The sequence below is a fragment of the Elephas maximus genome, chromosome 7 (assembly GCF_024166365.1).
Source record: "Elephas maximus indicus isolate mEleMax1 chromosome 7, mEleMax1 primary haplotype, whole genome shotgun sequence".
Classification (NCBI taxonomy): Eukaryota; Metazoa; Chordata; class Mammalia; order Proboscidea; family Elephantidae; genus Elephas; species Elephas maximus.
Window position 1 is genome coordinate 122,411,617 of NC_064825.1, and position 18,802 is coordinate 122,430,418.

At 40.2% G+C, this 18,802-nt stretch overlaps 1 protein-coding gene across 1 annotated transcript in view; it reads right to left on the reverse strand.

Moving 5' to 3' along the window:
• Nucleotides 1-1,086: 1,086 nt before the first annotated feature.
• The window catches only part of PATL1 (PAT1 homolog 1, processing body mRNA decay factor), a 37,125-nt gene continuing 19,409 nt past the window's right edge, over nt 1,087-18,802 (reverse strand). Inside the window, exons 14-19 of the mRNA XM_049892068.1 lie at nt 18,101-18,249; nt 16,224-16,383; nt 4,259-4,414; nt 3,300-3,391; nt 3,061-3,210; nt 1,087-2,739 (exon numbers count right to left, since the gene is read on the reverse strand). Coding sequence (XP_049748025.1) covers nt 2,718-2,739; nt 3,061-3,210; nt 3,300-3,391; nt 4,259-4,414; nt 16,224-16,383; nt 18,101-18,249 — 729 coding nt within the window. The 3' untranslated portion in view covers nt 1,087-2,717. The remainder of the gene's footprint in view (nt 2,740-3,060; nt 3,211-3,299; nt 3,392-4,258; nt 4,415-16,223; nt 16,384-18,100; nt 18,250-18,802) is intronic.

Genomic DNA, 18,802 nt, shown 5'->3' on the forward strand with positions numbered 1-18,802 from the left:
TGGTTAAGGTGATGTGTCAAGTTGCCTGGGCCATGATTCTCAGTGGTTTGGCAGTTATGTAGTAATGTAGTTATTGTTTTGTGATCTGATGTGGTCATGCTTCATTTTTGCCTAACACCAATTCCCCATAATGACCTGGTCTTTGGAACCTAACTACGTCGATAAATGAGAAGGGGGTGAATTGTTAAGTGAAAGGAGCCACTATGAAAAAGCTACATACTTTCAACGATATGACATTCTGGAAAAGGAAAAACTATAGAGACAGTGAACGACTAGTGGTAGCTAGGGGTTCCGGGGGATGGAGGAGGGATGAACAGGTGGAGCACAGGGTATTTTTGGTGCAGTGAAATAATTCCATATGATACTATAATGATGGACACATGACATTATGTATTTGTTAAAACTCAGAGGACAGCACAACACAAAATGTGAACCCTAATGTAAACTATGCACTTTAATAATAACGTATCATATCAGTATCAGGCCATCATTTGTAACAAACACACTGCAGGAATCCAAGATGTTAATGATTGCAGAAGTAGCGTATGTGGGGAGAGGGGCATACAGGAACTCTGTACTTCCTGCACAATTTTTCTGTAAAACCCAAAACTGCTCTAAATAGTAAAATCTATATAAAAAACAAACAAACAGAACAAAACCTGTTGTTACCGAGTAGATTCCAACTCATAGCAACCCCATGTGTATACGTCAGGGAAAAAATTCCCATATGCCTAGAGATAGATGGACGGAGAAGATGAACTATAGTGGATCTACTAAAATGCACAATTCTATTTTGTTGTTAAAATGGGGGTGGGGACTGAAAACATCCTAGGTTTCTTAAAGAAAGTTACTTTGTTTCTTAAAGAAAGTTATCATAAGATCTTCGCTGTCTCCCTCACAACAAAATTAAAAAGGTAAAAACATTAGGCAGAAATATCCTTACCAATCCCAAACACCAAGAGGTTAGCCAGGTTATCTAAACATGCTAGAAACACATTAAAAATCATGTTCAGAAGCAACAAGAAAGTAGAAATGCAAGGACACTTTTTTTTTCAAGTATACAATTTGTTTTTATTTACAATACCCTATAAAAATGTAAATTTAGAAACTTTTATTTTCATTAATTAGAACTGAACAAAAAAGATAAAGCACAGAGAGGGAGAAATAGTAATCAAGTAGTCACTTGATCAGCTGTGAGGGTGAGGAGTCAGTAGGTGACGCCAGAGGGAAGCTAGGTCAGGTCACTGGAGAATGGCAGGTGGAGCCTGGGGCTACAGAATGGGAAGAAATGGAGACAGAGAAGAGAGAGCATGGAGAACAAAGAGAACTGGTTGTAACGGAGGGTTTGACCGTTGTACAATATGAGTATGTGCAAAATGTTTATTCTCTTTAAATATCATAACCTGTCCTCTCCACTACATTCCAAAAGGTGAGAACAGCAGAGAGATTAGGACAGTCAGGTAAAATTAATTCAGATTTAATTTTCTTGAGAGCTGTAATCACTAGGGATCAAAATCCCTTATCCTGGTTGATTGGTGAATGGGAGAGGGCAAGTGAAAAGCATCATGGTGGGCTGCCCTGCTAGGGTTCAAACCCAAGCCTCAGGGTGCCTGGGAGTGGGACGTGGGTAAGATGGTGTAGCAAGGACAGCAGTCCTGCTCATGGTGTGGAGATGAGGGGCAAAGCAGGCCAAACTTAGCTTCTATGGTTACATTTTGGGGGTTTCTACCCATGGACACCAAATAAAAATGAGGAACAGAGAAGTCAAAGCATGGCTTGCTGAAGTAGTCTCAGGAAGACAAGGTGAGTGTGCAAAAAGCTACACTGTGAAGGCAGGCTCTAAGTGAGCACCATCCTGGGTGCTCTGTGTGCACTTGAGAGGACAGGCTCAAGTACACTGTGGTTGTAGTAATTAAGAAAAGGCTTAACCGTGTGGTGTTTCTACTGAGGTGGACAGAAACCAAAGAAATACAAGTGCGTTAGAGAATAAGGACTTCTCAGCCTAGAGCTGGGCATTGGCCAATTAAGAGTTCAGATTTTATTAAATGTACTGCATATCCTGTGTTTATATTAAAGTAAGCAGAACCCACCAAATTGATTATAAGATGGAATAGAAACAGATTAAAAATACTATCATTAAAAAAACCTGTTATTAGAGGAGGGATATGTCACTAAATATTTTTCCAATCCAAAACTCATTCTTTACAGACCCTCTGGAGATCACAGCAATGTACATACAGGGGAGTGTTGCCTGTGTGTGTACAGATGTGTATCAATTTCTACTTAATTGGCTCTCCTACAGTCACATTAACAGGAGGCAATGAAAAAAGACTTTGATAGGATGAGGGAAGGCATCCTTTGGCAGGCTACGATCTACTCCGAACTGGAGTAGTGGTGGTGGGAAAAAGGGAGAGATTATATTTGTGACTCTAGGGCAAAGAAAATGTAAAGTTGAGAAGAATTGAGTCAAAGTAGGGCATGCAGAATGGTAACACAGAAGGTAAGAAGAAACCAGCAGAAGTATCACCCAGCCAAATTTCACAGAGCAGTGGGGAAATTCCTGGGATTTAGAGACAATCCCTGTAAACGGGCATCGATCCCACAAGACTGCTTTGGGGAATAAGCTACATTCCCTCCCTCATTAAAAACACTCCGTTGGTGATGGCAGCAGTGCAGGTGGCAGCCAAAAGGAGGTACAGGATGCATTTGGAGATCTTTTATCGTATCCCCTGAACTAGCCTATGGGTATAAGGAAAAAGAGAAAGGAAACTTGTTTGTATAAATAAATCAAGACAGATTGTAATCTTTTGCATTAAAGTTACATCCTTATAAGAATTCTCATAACAAAATACTCAACATCTCTCTACTCTTAGCATTTAGTCAACTTCTGTGAAGGTGCCACTGACCCAGCACAGTGTTTTATATCTAGTAACTACTCAAACATTGGGTAAAAGTCTTCAATCTTTTCTACTAAATTCAGCTTTATCCCCTCTCCCCACCTTTTCATCATAACTTCTAAAGTGCCAACTTTAGTGAGATGTGGTCCTGTTTCGAACTTACTGCAGTTTTGTCTCCAGCAAGTTCAGCTTCTGTCGATCGACATAGCGTGAAAAGAGGGATACTAGGTTTGTGGGTATAGAGATTGGCTTGGCCAGGGCTGCTTGGGGAATCTGTAGAAGTTCTCGGGTTGCCATGAACATCACCTCTGTCCTGATAGGGAAAACCGATAATAACCATAAAAGAATGACCAATTACCTAAAAGAACTTAAAATAAGAGACGAAATATAGCACAGACTGACCACTGGTTGTTTTGTGTTGATTCCGTAGCAGGGTCCGAACTCTGTAGGTCTTCCCCACGGCTCAGGACAACGAGGAGCAGTGACAGGCCAAACTGCAAGGAGAGACAGAAGAAATCAAACTCAACACTGTATCTAATCCTCCTCCACCCCTGTTGGGGGGATCCCGGCATTAAACGGGGAATGGCACTAAATCAAAACGGCCCTGCTGCTGCATGTTCTGTGAAGTCAGGCAAAGAGCTGACAGTCATGAACTAGGAGGCTGTGTCTTTCTCCTGGCTTTACTACTGGTACAGAAGCGACCAGCCATGCACAACAACAGGCAACAGAAAGTCACGTGTCTACAGACCTCTCTGCCTCTCCCCGCCCCACCCTGAGATGAAAAAACAATTTTTACCAGCCATAGACAACATGGGATTAAGCTTTTCTTTTATTTACTGGCATAGTAATGGATTAAAAAGGCAAGTCATTTTGCAGCCTGCCCTGCAGTTAAGTGAGACCATGTGACTAAGACCTGGCTGTTGAGATTGAGATTAAGTAGAAGCCGTTGGTTAGAACTTTTGGAAAAGCTCCAAATAAGGAGGGGAGACAGCTAACATCTTGCCCTTCACACTTGCTCCCTTTCTTAATATAAAGCGAAACCTCAAATTCTACACCCACCTTGGACCATGAGGGATTATAAGCATGGGAGTCACTGCTAAGGATAGCAGAGATGAAAACTGAAGAAGCCTGGGTCCCTGATGACACTGTGGAGTCACTATACTAGATTTCACGAGATACATAAAATTCTATTTTGTTGAAGCCACTGTTTTTCCAGCCTCTGACGCTAGCGGTATAATGCAATTCCTGACTCAAAAAAGCCTTTTTACAAGCTGTTATGACTATAGCAGCCGTTATACAGACTCTATATAACTCATATGTAGAACCTCGCAAAGTGCAGGGATACAAAAGGGCAAGACCACCTTGTTCTGGAGCACAGCAGTGAGGTGAGGGTTGGGGGGTGCTGGTGCAGCTGCACTCTGAGGTAGGTTCATTAGCTGTTGCAGAAGGCTGGTGACAGTCACTGATGGAAGATGATAAAGGAGGAGAGAGAAGGGACTCAATAAGCATGGCAGCACCTGCAAAAAAATAAACAAAAGCATTACATCCTGGCAACGGCTACTTCCTAAAACAATACCCTCCATCAGAGGGCAAGGATGGAAGGACACTTGGCTGTGTATTCAACCACCTGAAGCAAGGTCTAACAAAAGAGAGGCGACAGGTTTACCAGATACTATTAGGGTCTCAACAATGGATTCTAGAGTGTCTACTGAGAACTTTCTCATCTCAATTTGCTCTGGAAACCTCATGACTTGTGCGAATCAAAGGTGTAAAATCAATTTTCAAATATATAGCAAGACTCATATAATAACAAAACATCAATATTTCAATTTATACCACAAGTATTTAAATGTTTACAATGTGCCAGGCACTATGGGCTAAAAACAAGTGGTAAATAGGACACAGACCCTCAGCGATCTAAAAGTATAGTGGGGAAGACATAGGTAAAGTGGAAATCTCAATATATTGTGAGAAGCACTCTAAAATAGGTCAGCTCAGAGTGCTACAAACTTAATGGAAAAGTGCTTCCAGATTTAACTGTGTCCCGTTTTATCTTTATAACAGCTCACTGAGAAAATGGATAAATCATTATTCAATTTTTACAGATTATCAGAGAAGCTAAATGATGTGTCCAGAGTCACATAACTAGTAGCTAGAACCAGAACCCAATGACTTGAATTCTAGCCTTCTAGTCACTCTTTTCTTTTTGCCCTGTGACCCAGACGGGAAAGTTAAAATACACAGCTCCCAATATAAGGAAGTTCAAACACATGAAAAGAAATCAAGAGTGCTTCCAGGCACTCAACACCTATGGTATAAAAAGTGACTGTTGGTTTTACTTTAAATGGCATCCAAGGATGGAGAACAGAAAGACCACTTTTTGTGGTCTAAACATAGTTTTTACTATAGATATATAGATATTTTTACACATACATGAAAGTACAGAGAATAGTATAACGAAGCCCATATACCCCTCACCCAATTTCAACACTGATCAAATTATCAACATTTCGCCCATCTCATTAAACCTATGTCCCTTCCATGTCATATCATTCATCCATAAATACTTCAGTTTGTATCTCTAACAAAAAATACTTAAAAAAAAATGAAAACCTCTTAAAATACTATTGCACTTAATAAAATTAACAATAATCTGTTAGTATCATCCAATATCTACTCCAAGTTCAAATTTCTCCAATTATCTCAAAAGTGTCTTTTAGCAGTTGATGTGTTCTAATGATTCAAACTAGAACCACAGATTGCATTTGGTGGATGAGACTTTTTAAATCTCAACAGGTCCTATGTCACTGCCCATTCCCTTTCCTTGTGTCATTTACTCGTTAAAGAAACCGGTCATTTATCCCATAGTTTGGGTCTGGCTAACTGCTTCTCTGTGGGGCCACTTAACAGATTCCTCTATGCCCTGCTTTTCCCATAGATGGATAGTCAAAGCTAGATGTTCGATTAGATTCAGGCTCAAATGGCGGGGTAGGGCAAGAAAACTTCCTGGTACGGCTGTGTGCTTTTTATTTCAACACACCAAGAAGCACATCTTGTCTGGTTGCCCCATTCCTACTGGTGTTTTGAATGATCACAGGGCTCAAGTGTTATCAGCCTGCTCTATCCACTGTAAAGTCTCACATTAACCCTTATTTATTATTATTTTTTAATGCTTTTAGCAGCCACACTGACTGATTTTCCATTAGAGGCTACAGAATGGTGGTTTTCTGATTTTATCATTTCCTTTGCATTTATTAACTGGAAAGAAAAACTGCACATCGTTACTCTCTGGTTACGAAGAAATCTGGCTCACACTGGAAAGGCAGAATGAAATGCTTCTTTTTTCCTTTACCAATTTTCAGAATAATGAGTTGATGGTCCAGCAATCTCCAAAGGTGATCAAAAAAATTTTTTTTATATCATAACAAACTCATTAACTATATTTGATTTGTTTCAATTTTTCTTTCTGATGTAAATTAACCCATTTGTGGCCAATAGGAGCCCCTTTGGGTTTGCTTCTGCATCTTTTTTTTTTTTTTTTAATAACTTCTATTAAGCTTCAAGTGAACGTTTACAAATCCAATCAGTCTGTCACATATAAGTTTACATACATCTCACTCCCTACTCCCACTTGCTCTCCCCCTCTTGAGTCAGCCCTTTCAGTCTCTCCTTTCTTGACAATTTTGCCGGCTTCCCTCTCTCTCTATCCTCCCATCCCCCCTCCAGACAAGAGTTGCCAACACAATCTCAAGTGTCCACCTGATATAATTAGCTCACTCTTCATCAGCGTCTCTCTCCCACACGCTGACCAGTCCCTTTCATGTCTGATGAGTTGTCTTCGGGGATGGTTCCTGTCCTGTGCCAACAGAAGGTCTGGGGAGCATGGCCGCCGGGATTCCTCTAGTCTCAGTCAGACCATTAAGTTTGCTCTTTTTATGAGAATTTGGGGTCTGTATCCCACTGATCTCCTGCTCCCTCAGGGGTCCTCTGCTGTGCTCCCTGTCAGGGCAGTCATCGATTGTGGCCGGGCACCAACTAGTTCTTCTGGTCTCAGGATGATGTAGGTCTCTGGTTCACATGGCCCTTTCTGTCTCTTGGGCTCTTAGTTGTCGTGTGGCCTTGGTGTTCTTCATTTTCCTTTGCTCCAGGTGGGTTGAGACCAATTGATGCATCTTAGATGGCCGCTTGTTAGCATTTAAGACCCCAGACGCCACATTTCAAAGTGGGATGCAGAATGATTTCATAATAGAATTCTTTTGCCAATTGACTTAGAAGTCCCCGCAAACCATGTTCCCCAGACCCCCGCACTTGCTCTGCTGACCTTTGAAGCATTCATTTTATCCCGGAAACTTCTTTGCTTTTGGTCCAGTCCAATTGAGCTGACCTTTCATGTATTGAGTGTTGTCTTTCCCTTCACCTAAAGCAGTTCTTATCTACTGATTAATCAATAAAAAACCCTCTCCCACCCTCCCTCCCTCCCCCCTTCGTAACCACAAAAGTATGTGTTCTTCTCAGGTTTACTATTTCTCAAGATCTTATAATAGTGGTCGTATACAATATTTGTCCTTTTGCCTCTGACTAATTTCGCTCAGCATAATGCCTTCCAGGTTCCTCCATGTTATGAAATGTTTCACAGATTCGTCACTGTTCTTTATCGATGCGTAGTATTCCATTGTGTGAATATACCACAATTTATTTACCCATTCATCCGTTGATGGACACCTTGGTTGCTTCCAACTTTTTGCTATTGTAAACAGAGCTGCAATAAACATGGGTGTGCATATATCTGTTTGTGTGAGGCTCTTGTATCTCTAGGGTATATTCCCAGGAGTGGGATTTCTGGGTTGTATGGTAGTTCTATTTCTAACTGTTTAAGATAACGCCAGATAGATTTCCAAAGTGGTTGTACCATTTTACATTCCCACCAGCAGTGTATGAGAGTTCCAATCTCTCTGCAGCCTCTCCAACATTTATTATTTTGTGTTTTTTGGATTAATGCCAGTCTTGCTGGTGTGAGATGGAATCTCATCGTAGTTTTAATTTGCATTTCTCTAATGGCTAATGATCGAGAGCATTTTCTCATGTATCTGTTGGCTGCCTGAATATCTTCTTTAGTGAAATGTGTGTTCACATTCTTTGCCCACTTCTTGATTGGGTTGTTTGTCTTTTTGTGGTTGAGTTTTGACAGAATCATGTAGATTTTAGAGATCAGGCGCTGGTCGGAGATGTCATAGCTGAAAATTCTTTCCCAATCTGTAGGTGGTCTTTTTACTCTTTTGGAGAAGTCTTTAGATGAGCATAGGTGTTTGATTTTTAGGAGCTCCCAGTTATCGGGTTTCTCTTCATCATTTTTGGTAATGTTTTGTATTCTGTTTATACCTTGTATTAGGGCTCCTAGGGTTGTCCCAATTTTTTCTTCCATGATCTTTATCGTTTTAGTCTTTATGTTTAGGTCTTTGATCCACTTGGAGTTAGTTTTTGTGCATGGTGTGAGGTATGGGTCCTGTTTCATTTTTTTGCAAATGGATATCCAGTTATGCCAGCACCATTTGTTAAAAAGGCTATCTTTTCCCCAATTAATTGACACTGGTCCTTTGTCAAATATCAGCTGCTCATACGTGGATAGATCTATGTCCGGGTTCTCAATTCTGTTCCATTGGTCTATGTGCCTGTTGTTGTACCAGTACCAGGCTGTTTTGACTACTGTGGCTGTATAATAGGTTCTGAAGTCAGGTAAGGTGAGGCCTCCCACTTTCTTCTTCTTTTTCAGTAGTGCTTTGCTTATCCGGGGCTTCTTTCCCTTCCATATGAAATTGGTGATTTGTTTCTCTATCCCCTTAAAATATGACATTGGAATTTGGATCGGAAGTGCGTTAAATGTATAGATGGCTTTTGGTAGAATAGACATTTTTACTATGTTAAGTCTTCCTATCCATGAGCAGGGTATGTTTTTCCACTTAAGTATGTCGTATCTTCTTGGGGGCTACTGTGAATGGTATTGATTTGGTGATTTCCTCTTCGGTGTTCTTTTTGTTGATGTAGAGGAATCCAAGTGATTTTTGTATGTTTATTTTGTAACCTGAGACTCTGCCAAACTCTTCTATTAGTTTCAGTAGTTTTCTGGAGGATTCCTTAGGGTTTTCTGTGTATATAATCATGTCATCTGCAAATAGTGATAACTTTACTTCTTCCTTGCCAATCCGGATACCTTTTATTTCTTTGTCTAGCCTAATTGCCCTGGCTAGGACTTCCAGCACGATGTTGAATAAGAGCGGTGATAAAGGGCATCCTTGTCTGGTTCCTGTTCTCAAGGGAAATGCTTTCAGGTTCTCTCCATTTAGAGTGATATTGGCTGTTGGCTTTGCATAGATGCCCTTTATTATGTTGAGGAATTTTCCTTCAATTCCTATTTTGGTAAGAGTTTTTATCATAGATGGGTGTTGGACTTTGTCAAATGCCTTTTCTGCATCAATTGATAAGATCATGTGGTTTTTGTCTTTTGTTTTATTTATGTGATGGATTACATTAATGGTTTTTCTGATATTAAACCAGCCTTGCATACCTGGTATAAATCCCACTTGATCAGGGTGAATTATTTTTTTGATGTGTTGTTGGATTCTATTGGCTAGAATTTTGTTGAGGATTTTTGCATCTATGTTCATGAGGGATATAGGTCTATAATTTTCTTTTTTTGTAATGTCTTTACCTGGTTTTGGTATCAGGGAGATGGTGGCTTCATAGAATGAGTTGGGTAGTATTCCATCATTTTCTATGCTTTGGAATACCTTCAGAAGTAGTGGTGTTAACTCTTCTCTGAAAGTTTGGTAGAACTCTGTAGTGAAGCCGTCCGGGCCAGGGCTTTTTTTTGTTGGGAGTCTTTTGATTACCGTTTCAATCTCTTTTTTTGTTATGGGTCTATTTAGTTGTTCTACTTCTGAATGTGTTAGTTAAGGTAGGTAGTGTTTTTCCAAGAATTCATCCATTTCTTCTAGGTTTTCAAATTTGTTAGAGTACAATTTTTCATAATAATCTGAAATGATTCTTTTAATTTCATTTGGTTCTGTTGTGATGTGGTCCTTCTCGTTTCTTATTCGGGTTATTTGTTTCCTTTCCTGTATTTCTTTAGTCAGTCTAGCCAATGGTTTACCAATTTTGTTAATTTTTTCAAAGAACCAGCTTTTGGCTTTGTTAATTCTTTCAATTGTTTTTCTGTTCTCTAATTCATTTAGTTCAGCTCTAATTTTTATTATTTGTTTTCTTCTGGTGCCTGATGGATTCTTTTGTTGCTCACTTTCTATTTGTTCAAGTTGTAGGGACACTTCTCTGATTTTGGCTCTTTCTTCTTTTTGTATGTGTGCATTTATCGATATAAATTGGCCTCTGAGCACTGCTTTTGCTGTGTCCCAGAGGTTTTGATAGGAAGTATTTTCATTCTCGTTGCTTTCTATGAATTTCCTTATTCCCTCCTTGATGTCTTCTATAACCCAGTCTTTTTTCAGGAGGGTATTGTTCATTTTCCAAGTATTTGATTTCTGTTCCCTAGTTTTTCTCTTATTGATCTCTAGTTTTATTGCCTTGTGGTCTGACAAGATGCTTTGTAATATTTCGATGTTTTGGACTCTGCAAAGGTTTGTTTTATGACCTAATATATGGTCTATTCTAGAGAATGTTCCATGTGCGCTAGAAAAAAAAGTATATTTTGCAGCACTTGGGTGAAGAGTTCTGTGTAAGTCAATGAGGTCAAGTTGGTTGATTGTTGTAATTAGATCTTCCGTGTCTCTGTTGAGCTTCTTACTGGATGTCCTGTCCTTCTCTGAAAGTGGTGTGTTGAAGTCTCCTACTATAATTGTGGAGGAATCTATCTCACTTTTCAATTTTGTTAAAATTTGATGTATGTATCTTGCAGCCCTGTCATTGGGTGCATAAATATTTAATATGGTTATGTCTTCCTGATCAATTGTCCCTTTTATCATTATATAGTGTCCTTCTTTATCCTTTGTGGTGGATTTAAGTCTAAAGTCTATTTTGTCAGAAATTAATATTGCTACTCCTCTTCTTTTTTGCTTATTGTTTGCTTGATATACTTTTTTCCATCCTTTGAGTTTTAGTTTGTTTGTGTCTCTAAGTCTAAGGTGTGTCTCTTGTAGGCAGCATATAGATGGATCGTGTTTCTTTATCCAGTCTGTGACTCTCTGTCTCTTTATTGGTGCATTTAGTCCATTTACATTCAGGGTAACTATAGATAAATAAGTTTTTAGTGCTGTCACTTTGATGCCTTTTTATGTGTGTTGTTGACAATTTCATTTTTCCACATACTTTTTTGTGCTGAGGCGTTTTTCTTAGTAAATTGTGAGATCCTCATTTTCATAGTGTTTGACTTTGTTAGTTGAGTCGTTATGTTTTTCTTGGCTTTTGTCTTGAGTTATAGAGTTGTTATACCTTTTTGTGGTTACCTTATTATTTACCCCTATTTTTCTAAGTAAAAACCTAACTTGTATTGTTCTATATCGCCTTGTATCACTCTCCATATGGCAGTTCAATGCCTCCTGTATTTAGTCCCTCTTTTTGATTATTGTGATCTTTTACCTATTGACTTCCATGATTCCCCGTTATGTGTATTTTTTTTTTAATTAATCTTAATTTGTTTGTTTTTGTGATTTCCCTCTTTGAGTTGATATCAGGACGTTCTGTTTTGTGACCTTGTGTTGTGCTGATATCTGATATTATTGGTTCTCTGACCAAACAATATCCTTTAGTATTTCTTGTAGCTTTGGTTTGGTTTTTGCAAATTCTCTAAACTTGTGTTTGTCTGTAAATATCTTAATTTCGCCTTCATATTTCAGAGAGAGTTTTGCTGGATATATGATCCTTGCCTGGCAGTTTTTCTCCTTCAGTGTTCTGTATATGTCGTCCCATTCCCTCCTTGCCTGCATGGTTTCTGCTGAGTAGTCTGAACTTATTCTTATTGATTCTCCCTTGAAGGAAACCTTTCTTTTCTCCCTGGCTGCTTTTAAAATTTTCTCTTTATCTTTGGTTTTGGTGAGTTTGATGATAATATGTCTTGGTGTTTTTCTTTTTGGATCAATCTTAAATGGGGTTCGATGAGCATCTTGGATAGATAGCCTTTCGTCTTTCATGATGTCAGGGAAGTTTTCTGTCAGGAGTTCTTCAACTATTTTCTCTGTGTTTTCTGTCCCCCCTCCCTGTTCTGGGACTCCAATCACCCGCAGGTTATCCTTCTTGATAGAGTCCCACATAATTCTTAGGGTTTCTTCATTTTTTTTAATTCTTTTATCTGATTTTTTTTCAGCTATGTTGGTGTTGATTCCCTGGTCCTCCAGATGTCCCAGTCTGCATTCTAATTGCTCGAGTCTGCTCCTCTGACTTCCTATTGCGTTGTCTAATTCTGTAATTTTATTGTTAATCTTTTGGATTTCTACATGTTGTCTCTCTATGGATTCTTGCAACTTATTAATTTTTCTACTATGTTCTTGAATAATCTTTTTGAGTTCTTCAACTGTTTTATCGGTGTGTTCCTTGGCTTTTTCTGCAGTTATCCTAATTTCAGTTGTGATATCTTTAAGCATTCTGTAAATTAGTTTTTTATATTCTGTATCTGATAATTCCAGGATTGTATCTTCATTTGGGAAAGATTTTGATTCTTTTGTTTGGGGGGTTGGAGAAGCTGTCATGGTCTGCTTCTTTAAGTGGTTCGATATGGATTGTTGTCTCCGAGCCATCACTGGGAAACTAGTTTTTCCAGAAAATCAGCTAAAAAAAAAATGCAGTCAGATCCCTATCAGAGTTCTCCCTCTGGCTCAGGCTATTCAGATGTTAATGAAGCCGCCTGGGGAGGGTGGGGAAGGGAACAGAGAGATAGGAGAGTAGCACCTCAGAATATAGCCAGAGTTGCTTGTCTTGCTTGGAATGACTATTATATCTGAGATTCCTGCGGGGCGCGTCGCCTATGTGTGCTGGCTGTGTGGAGGTTGCCCCCGGGGGGTCTGGCCCGCTGGAGTCAAGGTCAGATCCTCCGCTTCCAGCCCCACGCCCAGTGTCAAGGCTCCCCTACTGGGGCGGTGCACTCTCGACTCCAAAATCAGTCGCTGCCTCCCGGGGACTTCTCGTCCCTCCAGCCGCTTGGCCGTGCCACCTCCGCGAACCAGTTGGGCCTCCTCCTGGGGTTAGTTCAGATGGGTGGAGCAGCACCCCGTGCTTGTGCCGTGACCGAGTATCCCGGCTGGGACGCTGTTCTCCCCGCTCCAATACCAGTCGCTGCCTCCCGGGGACTTCTCCTACCAGCTGCGTCCCATGCCGCCCGCGCGACCCGGCTGCGCCCCTTCCCGGGGTTAGTTCAGGGGGGTGGAGCAGCTCTCCGTGTTTATGCCGTACCTGCGTCCACTCCAAATCCTGGCGGGATGGTTCCCTGGCTGGGACGCTGCTCTTCCTGCTCCAAGACCATTCACTGCCTCCCGGGGACTTCTCCTACCGGCTGCGTCCCACGCTGCCCGCGGAACCGGCTGGTTCCCCTCCCGGGGTTAGTTCAGGGGGGTGGAGCCGCTCTCTGTGCTTGTGCCGTACCTGACTGGTACGCTGACTCCAGGCTCTGGAAACAATCGCTGCTTCCCCGTATTAGTTCGTTCTCCGTCTCTAAATCTGTGTTTGTTGTTCAGGGTTCGTAGATTGTTATGTACGTGATCGATTCACTTGTTTTTCCGTGTCTTTGTTGTAAGAGGGATCCGAGGTAGCGTCTGCCTAGTCCGCCATCTTGGCTCCGCCTTGCCTTCTGCATCTTTTAACAAGGACCCAAGTAACGTTTTAACATGTTTTCTGGCACAAGATATTCCAGGGTTATCTGGTAGGTTTCATGCCTCAGATATGGAATCGGTTATTACTCCAAAGCTCAAAGAAATGGTATTTAGAGGTGTGATCTATCAATTTTTAACATGTATAGGTAAGAACTTTCTCTTTATATTTAACCAAATTTTTCTCATTAGCAGGTGAGCTCCAAAAAGACAGGCATTTTTGTATTCCTAGTTTCTAGCATCATACTCATTCAATCTGTATGCTGAGCAAATAATCCAAGAAGCTGGACTACAGGAAGAAGAATGGGGCATCAGGATTGGAGGAGGACTCAACAATCTGCAATATGCAGATGACACCACCTTACTTGCTGAAAGGGAAGAGGACTTGAAGCACTTACTAACAAAGACCAAAGACTACAGCCTTCAGTACAGATTATGCTTTAACACAAAGAAAATAAAAATCCTCACTACTGGACCAATAAGCAACATCATAATAAACACAGAAAATGTTGAAGTTGTCAAGGATTTCATTTTACTTGGATCCACAATAAACAACCATGGGCAAATCTGCTGCAAGACTTAAGGTATTAAAAAGCAAGGATGACACCTTGAAGACTAAGGTGCACCTGTCCCAAGCCATGGTATTTTCAATCACCTCATATGTATGTGAAACTGGGCAATGAATAGAGAAGACCAAAGAATCGACACCTTTCAATTATGCTGTTGGCAAAGAATACTGAATATATACCATGGACTGCCAGAAGAACGAACAAATCTGTCTTGGAAGAAAAAAGTACAGCCAAAATTCTCCTTTGTCTCACACACTTTGGAGATGTTCTCAGAAGGGACCAGTTCATGGTGAAGGACATTATATTTGGTAGAGGGTCAGCAAAAAATAGGAAGACCCTCAACAAGATGGATTAACACAGGGGCTGCAATGATGGACTTAACAACATAGCAACGATTTTAAGAATGGCATAGGACTGGGCAGTGTTTTGCTCTGTTGTACACAGGGTTGCTATGAATTGACTCGATGGCACCTAACAACAAGCACCTAAAACAGTGCCTGGTACATAGGGTCTAACAAATGTTTGCTGAGTGAACATAGCTCTCTCAAGCCTGTTTCAATTGATGAGTTTCTCTGCAATGATGATGAGTCAGCACTTGCCTCACTGCCTCAACAATTTACATGCTCCAAAGTAGCTGTCATTTTTTAGTATGGTATTCTATGTTGCAGGCTAAACCTCAAATCCTTCAAACTTTCCTCCAATCCATTTTTCATTCTTGGAACCTTTCAAAAATGTACTTGACTCATCCCACTTCACTTTTTCCAAGGATGAGACCTAGACTTCTCATTCATTTCTTCTGAAGATGCCATCAGCCACTCCTTGGAAACCCTGTGTAGCAGTTCTACTCTGTCCTACAGGGTCGCTGAGTCGTAATCAACGTGATGGCAACGGGTTTGGGTTTAGTTTGGTTACAGAAGGAATAATTTCCAACTTTTGCATGTCATACTAGTTATAAGATGTCCCAACACTGTTTGTTTTCTGGGGACTATTACCACATAGTCATTATTCAACTTGTAGTCTAATAGAACTCTCAGCTTTATTCCCACAGTTTTTATTATTATGAATCTCATACTCATTAATACTACCCCCTTGTCTTATCCTTATCACTTCCTTGCTTTGGACTTCCCAAACTATTTTAAATTTTGCTAATCTTTCAAGTGCTATGACAGAGGTAAGCGGAGAGCAACTCTAAATAAGAGTTATCCTGTAAACTAGATACCCATGTTTCAAATTCTAGCTTAGTTTAGAGCATGATAAAAATTATTTAAAAGCGCTGACCCAATTCCTGTGGGACACCATTCAACTAATTCTACAGGCTAATATTAAGCGACTGATAACAGCCCAGTGAGTGATACTTTATATCCAGCAAAGTAGCTGAGACCAGTTTTCAAACTTCAACAAGAGTCAGATTCAGCTGGGGACTTTACTAAAGGTACAGAAAACCAAAAAAAAAAAAAAGAAACAATCCCAAACCTACTGCCATTGAGTCAATTCCAACTCATATAGCATCCCTATAGGGCAGAGTAGGACTGCCCCATACGATGTCCAAGGAACGGCCGATCTCTTAACCACTGCACCATCAGGGTTCTAAAGATACAGAAGCCCTGATCGTTTCTCTGCAAATTCTAATTCCGCATGTTTGGGGTAGAGCTAAATTATTTGCTTCCTAAGTAATTCTGACATGAGCTGTTACAAACACACCTTTACAATTATGTCAAGCAGGACGGAATTGTTGCTTTCCTCATGTTTACTTTACACAGCCTATTCAACCAAGAAATGAATTAAAAGCAGGCCTGGAGTAGCTAAGGTTTTGCTTTGAACAATCAAACCATACCTCCAAAGGTCAGATAAAGTAGCATAAGAAGGAGGGGTGGTGGTGAAACAAGTCTGGATTCTAGAAATCTTATCAGCTACGGAGACCTGAGGGAAAGACGCCCCGCGCTGAGAATCACCTCATCTTGTGCATCCTTCTTGATAAGGAAAGGGAGGTTCCTGGCTGTTGTCATGAGAATGTCGGCTGCTTGCTCTGTGGAGAGGAAAGGAAGGATACGGGCAACCATTCTCTTCCCTTTGCGGATACACATGATCTGCACAAAGTGGTCATCACTTGGCCTGTAGGGGAGGAAATATGCCAACTCGGGTCAGCAAGAGCAACCTCAGAAACCCTCATTTTTTTTTCCCTTTGATGATGTTATGGAAAGACTACACTGCATTTTCTTTCACTCTACAATTACCTGAACTACGAAATGGTCAGAATTACTTCTCCAACTCTCTCTTGAATAATAAAGTCATTGTCCAAGTTTCACAAATACAGAAAATCACCACTGCACAAATTTTAAGTTAAAAAATTTGGCCAAACTATATGCATTAATTTCCTTTCTTATCTTTTAAGTAATTACACTAATAACACATGATTAATGCAGCAAAATCCAAAAATATATATAAGCAAAAAAAAAAAAAAAGAACATTAATAATCCTGGAGATAATTTTACTAGCGTTATCACTTAAAAAAGGCCTTTTTGTTGTGTACTGTATATATTTTCTTCTTTCATAAATAAATGTGCCTAAAGGGTGATGGAAAAATTTGGGAACGGTAAATGGGGATGGCTGAAAAACGTGATGAACATATCTAACATATTTAACGTCAATGAGCCGTACGTGAGAAGACTTAAAATGGCCAATATTCTGGTACCACAATAAACATACACACACGCAAATGGCACTATAGAATTCATACAGCTTTGTAACTTAATTTTCTTTACTCAACAACTTATTGTGAACACTATCATGTCAATAAATATTCTTCAATTACATTTTAATGGCTGCATAGAATTTCAGTCTATAGATAAACCACAGTTATTCAACCAGCCCCTTTTTGTCAGCCCAACTCCAGAAATGTCTTGTTCTTACACATTCTGTTTTATTTGTTCATGGCCTGATTTAGAAGAATCAGCAATTCTCCTGAATGGGCAAGGGATAAGGGGAGTTATCAGGAGACGTAATCCTCCTGCATTTGTCAAATAAATATTTGTGGTTTATAGAACATTTACCATTAGTTAAGATTCTGTTCCAGTTACTGGGTAGGGAAGAGATGACAGAGATACAGAGAAAAAGACTTAAGTCTTTAAAAAGCTTAGTCCCTAGTAGGAGACTGACATGAGTATGCTATGGAAACCCCAAGGGAATATAAATGTTTACACTTCCCATCTTAATAGGAAAGAAAATACACATAAAAGATGACAAGGTTGAACATGCTAGTAATTATAGGCCAGGTACAATCAATAAACTTAAAGTTAGAAACCAAATAATACTCTTCACTGAATCTTTAGCAGCTAACACAGTCCCTAGTAGATACTGAGTATACATCTTTTGAATAAGTGGCTACTACAGATATTCAAAGGAGCCCTGGTGGTGCAGTGGTTAACTGCTCAGCTGCTAACCGAAAGGTAGGTGGTTCAAACCCACCAGCTGCTTTGTGGGAGAAAGATGTGGCAGTCTGTTTCTGTCAAGATTATAGCCTATGGGGATTACCCTATGGGGCAGTTCTACTCTGTCCTACAGGGTCGCTATGAATTGGAATCCACTTGACGGCAACGGGTTTGGTTTTTTCTAGATATTGAGAATAAAGAGGGATTGTTGTCTTCCTGGCTGGGGAGGATTATGAAATGTTTTATATGAAATAGCCTTTGAGTTGGGCCAAAAGGATAGACTCTGAGATTACAGAGATGGTAGACAAGGGTTTCCAAAAAGGCCGAAAGGTGTAAGCTCAGTCTGGCAGAGGAGGAAGTCCAGCTAGTCTCAGGTTTTCTTCAAAGTACACAATTCTCACCTCTCTTGTCCAGGCAACTTCCCCCTTAAGTTGTCATACATGCTACAAATGTTGTGCTTTCTTTCATCCACCAGGGCAGGCCGCTCTTCTTCCAAGCTTAGGAGATAACGCCTTTCATAATCCTCCACATCAAGGAGTAAACTGTATGTCTAAGCGAGACACAAAGCAGGTCATGGCACACTAAGTCAGGATCACAGCGTATCAGAGGAACAACCTCACAGTTTAGGACTACCAGGTAAAGCTAAGAGTGAAAAGTCATCGTACCAAGACTGGGAGTGGGGAAAAAAGGTGCCCCTTTAAATACAAAAACACAGTGAAATAACACAAAAAAGTCTTCCAACACCATTCTTTGTTCTTCCTTCACCTCTAACCCAGAAGATATGGTAGTAAAATGATTACAAGCTATCCAAGTTTTCCAGCAGCAACAATAGCACCGTTTAATAAACAATACATATCGCTACATGTAATGCCTTATATTTATAAAAATTATGAAAATAACAGTTAATTTCATTACTGGGTGGCAGGAACTGTTCTAAACACTTTGCATGTACGCATTCACTGAGTACTTAGAACTCAGTGAGAAAGATACTATTATTGTCCCTGTTTTTAGAGATGAAGAAACCGAGGACAGCATAGAAAGGTAAAATAACTTGCCCCAGGTGACACTCAGTTAGAAATGGTTCCAGAGTCTGTGCTCTTAAC